Raw genomic sequence first — 5,525 nt, forward strand, 5'->3', positions numbered from 1 at the left:
GGGCTCTGAGATTCTTCCATTTTCTTTCAAACATCAGTCCTCATGGGTGAGGTTTAACTCACACTATTGTCATAGTGGCTACTCACACCCCAACCCACTTGATTCCAGCTCCTGAATTCTTAAGCAATCCCCTGGGAAATAGATGAATCTCTATATACTTGTCCAAAATAATTGGTTTTCCTTAAGTAGAGACCTTGGTCTCTGAGTTTTTATTGACCACCTTCCTCACTGTCCCAATTCCTGGCAATGTATGTAATTATGGTGACATGATACCACCGTATCAATCAGTGTCTCTTCCTACTCATTTCTTAGAAACATTAAACTACTTCAAAACAGAAATCACCTGTTCACTACAGATTAACCTTAATTATGTAAGCTTGAATTCTTAAGATATTTCTGAGTTAGTTTCCGTAAGAGCAGTATATATATATATTTTTTTCTCGCTTTAAGTGGCATCCACTTTTTGAATCTCCCCATGTACATTATAAAAATACTCTAAAATAATATTTATTTATCTTAGCTCTCATACATTTAACGCAGTGCACCTGCCCTTAGACCTTAATAAAACAGTCCAGCTCTGTCCAGTAAACTTATTTCTCTCTGTTTCTTTAAGACAGAGGTCGGGTATTTTGCCCTATTCCAAAATGGCTGTTCGTGCATCACACTCTCTGCGCATGCTCCTTGGGCGCAATTCGCGGTTAAGGCAATTCAGAAACGTTTACTGCTCAAGATGGAGACTCAGCCGGCGGCGAGACTGCACCTCCCAGCATGCATTGCAGCCGCGCTGGAAGTCAAGACTTAGAGTGATGGGGTCCCCTCAGTGCTTTAGGCCTCCGCGACAGTTATAGACATTGAGGTGGAGCCCGGAGCCTGGGAACTGGACATTCGCGAACGAGGAAAATGGAAGCGTGGCGCTGTGTGAGGAGAGGCTACGGCCGCTGTGTGGTGGGAAGAGGCCGGTCAGTAGGGCTGGGTGCCTAGAGGGAGGAGAGAGGGGCGGGCGGCCGAGATTAACCCGGGGCGGGGCGGGCTGGGGAGGAAGGAGGAGGAAGAGGGTCTGAGCAATGGTGCATCCGGGACGAGCCTCCGGAGACCCTGAGGGATAGGTAAACCCGGCGATTAGCCGGCGGGATGCTCGGCCAGCGAGGTCTGGGGCCCTGGCACGGAGCTCTCCGGCCGCCGGCCAGGCTTGTGCTTTCCCGGCCCGCACCAGTGGTCTTGGAGCCCCGGCCCACTTCCCCCAACCCAGCCGTGGCCTGCTCCCCAGACTTCGCAGCACCGTTCTCGGAGCTGACTGTCCGCGGGGAGGCCTCCTGTCCGCAGTAGGTCCTGGCGGCTGGACCCCGAGGGAGGCGCGCTTGTTGCAAACACGCCAGGAGGGGTTTGTGTTTTGTTGGTGTGCTAGTGTCTCTCGAACTTCAGTCACTTGTACACCAACCCTTACTATTATGGCCAAGTTCTCGTTCCACCTGTATTATTTACTGGGTATATTTCTTTAAATTGACTCACTTTTCTAAAAAAACACTTCAGTAGGTGCTACCTACATTGGCGTCGCCTTAAGCTGTGTTTGCAAAATCTTGGGCTTAATATACTGATTATGTTTTTTTCTAAGGAAATTTAAGATAAGTACTTGGATATTCTAAATCAAATAATTTAATTGTGAACCCTGTGAAACCAACTGGTGTATCACACACCAGTCGTGGTAAGCACAGCACTGTATTAATTATTACGTAAGTCATGGGGATCTGGTTTTAACTCCTATAGGTCTGGGACTTGATGACGATAATAGTTCAACAATGTTTCCTGAGTACCAGCTGTTTGCCAGGCATTGTGCTAGGCACTCGTGAAGAAACTGGAATTAAAATGAATAAGAAGGCTCTGGCCCTGAAGTTGCTTAACGTCTTTAGAGGAAAAAAATCTGTACAAATAACTACAAATACAGAGAATGAGTTTTGTAGTACAAGTATTATATTTCCATACAGTACCTTATTAAGATACAAAATGCATGGTCTAAGTGCCCAAATTCCTATGGCTTTCAGAGTTGTCATAAAGCAAGATTGAGGCCTCATATGCCTGTAAATATTTACAATTGTTGATTTTATAGAGCAAGTTGACCATATATAAACTGCACAAATACATAATAAAAATGCTGTTAAAATGAAAAAACATAGAAAAGTCAAATAATGATAAATGCAATTTAAGCAAAATTTTCTTAGTGATAGAAGTGAACATTATTGATACTATCTTGGAATGAATTCTGGAGGAAAGGATAGAAAGTCCTCTGACATTTTGCCAAAATACTTTAGAAAAAGAAGATGGTGCTTAAACTGCAGTGTTTCTTGAGAGTCTGAGAGCAACATATCTATTAAAAATAATGTTAGCACTATTTTGGAGATATTTTGGGTGATACATTAAATTAAAGCTGTTAGGTATGGAGTGTTGGTACATTCCTAGTAATTAATCCCTATCCTGTTTCATTTCCCCCAAAGAGAAGTATGCTTTAAAAAAGAAATGGAGAAATAAATTATCCATCCACTGATTAGCAAAGGGAGTAGTTTTGTTGTGATAGGATTTTGTTTTCTTAGCTATACAAGTATTTGGAAAAATCTAACCTTGGTATAAAAAACTGGTCAGAAACATGTTTTTTATTTCAAACCCAAGTGAGAAGAAAGATTTGCTTAATTGTAGCCCAATATGTGTTCCATGTTTGTTTTAAGTATTGTGTTTGCTGTGGATTTTCTTTTCCCACTAAGTGTTATTAGGTGGCAGAAAGCTGCTCTGAATACCAGTTTGATGGTTGATTCATCTCTCAGCTGAACTGTGGACTTTTTGAGGGATACGTAGTATTTTGGGAGCCTGGGTGGCATTCTGTGTTAAGTATTTAGAATACCACTCATGGTTGATTAGGGAGAGAATATCAAAATATTGAAATCATGGGTGCTTTTCTCCTCACCCTTTACAGATTAGAAGTCAGATTTTTAATCTTAGACATTATCTTCCCTTGAGGAAATAGATTTAGATTTTGTGTACTATAGCCAAAAAAAAGTGGTGCCTCAAGGAGTGTATTTATTTCTTTTAGATACCCCGTGTTTCCCCATCACCCGAAGAGTCTGGGCAGAGACTGGACTACACCGTGGGAGAGTCTACAGAGGTGTTGCTGGAACAGACATATTTCTAGTTGTATGAGGTGGCCTGGACATTATTCTCGTGCTCCTTACCCATACTTCAGCAGTAGGCATTTTTCACTAAATTGGAGACCACCTTGTTTGTTTGAGTCTAAAACTCAGTTTCAGTACTATAACTGGAGACCTGACAGCCTGAGCCAGACATCTTTGATTCATCTCTCTAGTTACGTCATGAACTCTGAGGGAGATGAGCCTTCATCAAAACGAAGAAAACACCAAGGTAAAGGTGACATTTATCTTGGTGCAGAAATAGACATAAGTGATAGACTAAGTTGAAGTTTTCATATCTAATCCTTAAAACCTCCTACAGGTTTTACAGGTGTTTGGTCTTTATTTTTAGCCAGTAGTTTTCTGTTAGGAAAAAATGAATTCTTTTTTAAATGATGTCAAGTAAGTTTAAGAATAATTTTCAAATCCAATGTTATTGAAATAAAGGTCCTTAGGCTTCTTAGAAATTGATGAATGTCACCATCACATAAAAGATGAGGGTAAATAAGATAAAAGAACTCTTAAATAGAAATAATCCATAAATGAAAGACATTTTCTTACAGAATAAGATTTTAGTTTATTAAATCTGTATTTCTCAAATTGGGGTCTATATCTTGAAAATCTGTCAGAAGTATTATCTTTAAGAAAGGGAACCACATCTTATTCAACTTTGAGAAATACAGTTTTTAAAAAAATGTTGATTACTTCTATTTTTCTCATATTCTTTTTACTCTAAACAATTCACTAGACTCCCTCTGTGCCACCAGTCCTGTCCCCACCCTCACTTCCTCCCCCATCTCCTCAAAGTAGAAATGACGTGTCCAAGTAGAATTTGGAATTGTCTTTTTTATTGAACTATAATTTTCAGAGAAGGTCATTTCTCTGAAGATAGGTGAAAGTAGCCTGTGTGAGTGTTAATGTGTAGGAAGCTAACATGTAAGTTTGTCAAAGGAAGACACTCAGAGTGAGTGTCACCCGGAAGTCAGAGTAGAAAAATTAGTGCTCTTCTGTTTCCCTCTGCCTTTGTTATCAGAAAGTAGTCTACAGCAGTGGCCCCAGTCTTTTTGGCACCAGGGACTGGTTTCATGGAAGACAATTTTTCCACAGATGAGGGGGCAAGATGGGGGCTGGAGCTCAGGCAGTGATGCCCAACTGGGTTCCTAACAGGCCACACACAGTTCTGGGCCTCGGCTCGGAGCCTGGGGATTGCAGGTCTGTAGGCTTCAACTGGGTCCAGTTAGGGTTGTTAAACTAATATTCAAATAAATGTGTAACTTACTGCTACGGAGTTATAAAGCACCTAGTTAGAAAAAACAAATAGGTATAAGTAGAAATTCTAAGCACCCAAAAGTGAAAATCTGTTTGTGTGGTACTTAACCACAGCATATGGAGATAAATAAGAAATAATTGTTTCAATGAAGGTGTATTAAGAGGCATTAAAATTAGGTTCCTAAGAACAATCCATGATTTTTATATGTATGATGATATCAGATTGCTTTTCATTCATATATTTGTTGTTAATGGGGTCAGCACACTCCTCTTTTGTTTAAATCTGTATGCTCTTAGATGGAGCTGTGGCGTACTAACATAAGCATGACCTTAGGAACGACTCTCTGCTCTCATCTTTTTTTTTCTTCCTTTTTCGATGCTAGCAAAAAAGCAGCTGCTCTCATTTCTGATCCACCACTATCTGTGTGAACTTGGACAGATTACTTAACCTCTTTGCTCGTTGGATTTTTAGTGTAAAATAATGCCTACTTTGAAAGTCTGTTGAGGATGAAGTGAGATACTGTATGTGAAAGTGCCTAACACACTGTTGGCTTCATAGTAGGTACTCAGAAAATTGTGGTGTCGTTTTTCCCTGCAATGAATGGGGAATTACATTTACATACTGATGCACCTTGATTGCAACCTGACTCTTTATATGTCCATTCTTCCTAGGTGTTGTGAATAAGGAAAATGCTCTTCGTTAAGCCATATTTGTGACTTCCGATATTTCACTAATACTTTTCAGTCAAGAGAACAGCATTGCTAACTTGCCTGTCACTTTAAAGTGGTATTTGAAGGATATGTGTGACTCAATTATGACTTTTTAATTAGGCACCCTAAAAACCTGATCAGGCCTATTGCTTACTTTCTTTGATTCATCTGTCTTCTCTGCTGTGATCACCTTGTTCCTCCTGATATGGAAGGTATATAAGTTTTTCTAGTGTGAATTTATGTTGTGAAGTATATGAAGGCCAAAGACTATCCAGTTTATCAGTGGTTTTCAAATTGTCTTCCATGGAACCCTAGCATTGGAACACATTTCTGTAAGTTTATTAAAAGCAAATGTAGTCAGGATAAAATGTG

The 5,525-nt window shown here is 40.1% G+C and overlaps 1 protein-coding gene across 2 annotated transcripts in view; it reads left to right on the plus strand.

The window, feature by feature from the left end:
• The first annotated feature begins 823 nt into the window (after window positions 1–823).
• The window catches only part of ANGEL2 (angel homolog 2 (Drosophila)), a 30,689-nt gene continuing 25,987 nt past the window's right edge, over window positions 824–5,525 (plus strand). The window contains exons 1-2 of one of the 2 annotated variants that reach the window (XM_012638354.1): window positions 824–959; window positions 5,115–5,369. In XM_012638354.1, coding sequence (XP_012493808.1) covers window positions 5,359–5,369 — 11 coding nt within the window. In that variant the 5' untranslated portion in view covers window positions 824–959; window positions 5,115–5,358. Of the gene's footprint in view, window positions 960–1,066; window positions 1,401–5,114; window positions 5,370–5,525 lie in introns of those variants that run through there. The other variant, XM_012638353.1, reaches the window with a different exon arrangement.

This window comes from Propithecus coquereli, unplaced genomic scaffold, assembly GCF_000956105.1.
Source record: "Propithecus coquereli isolate 6110/MARCELLA unplaced genomic scaffold, Pcoq_1.0 Scaffold129, whole genome shotgun sequence".
NCBI classification, from domain to species: domain Eukaryota; kingdom Metazoa; phylum Chordata; class Mammalia; order Primates; family Indriidae; genus Propithecus; species Propithecus coquereli.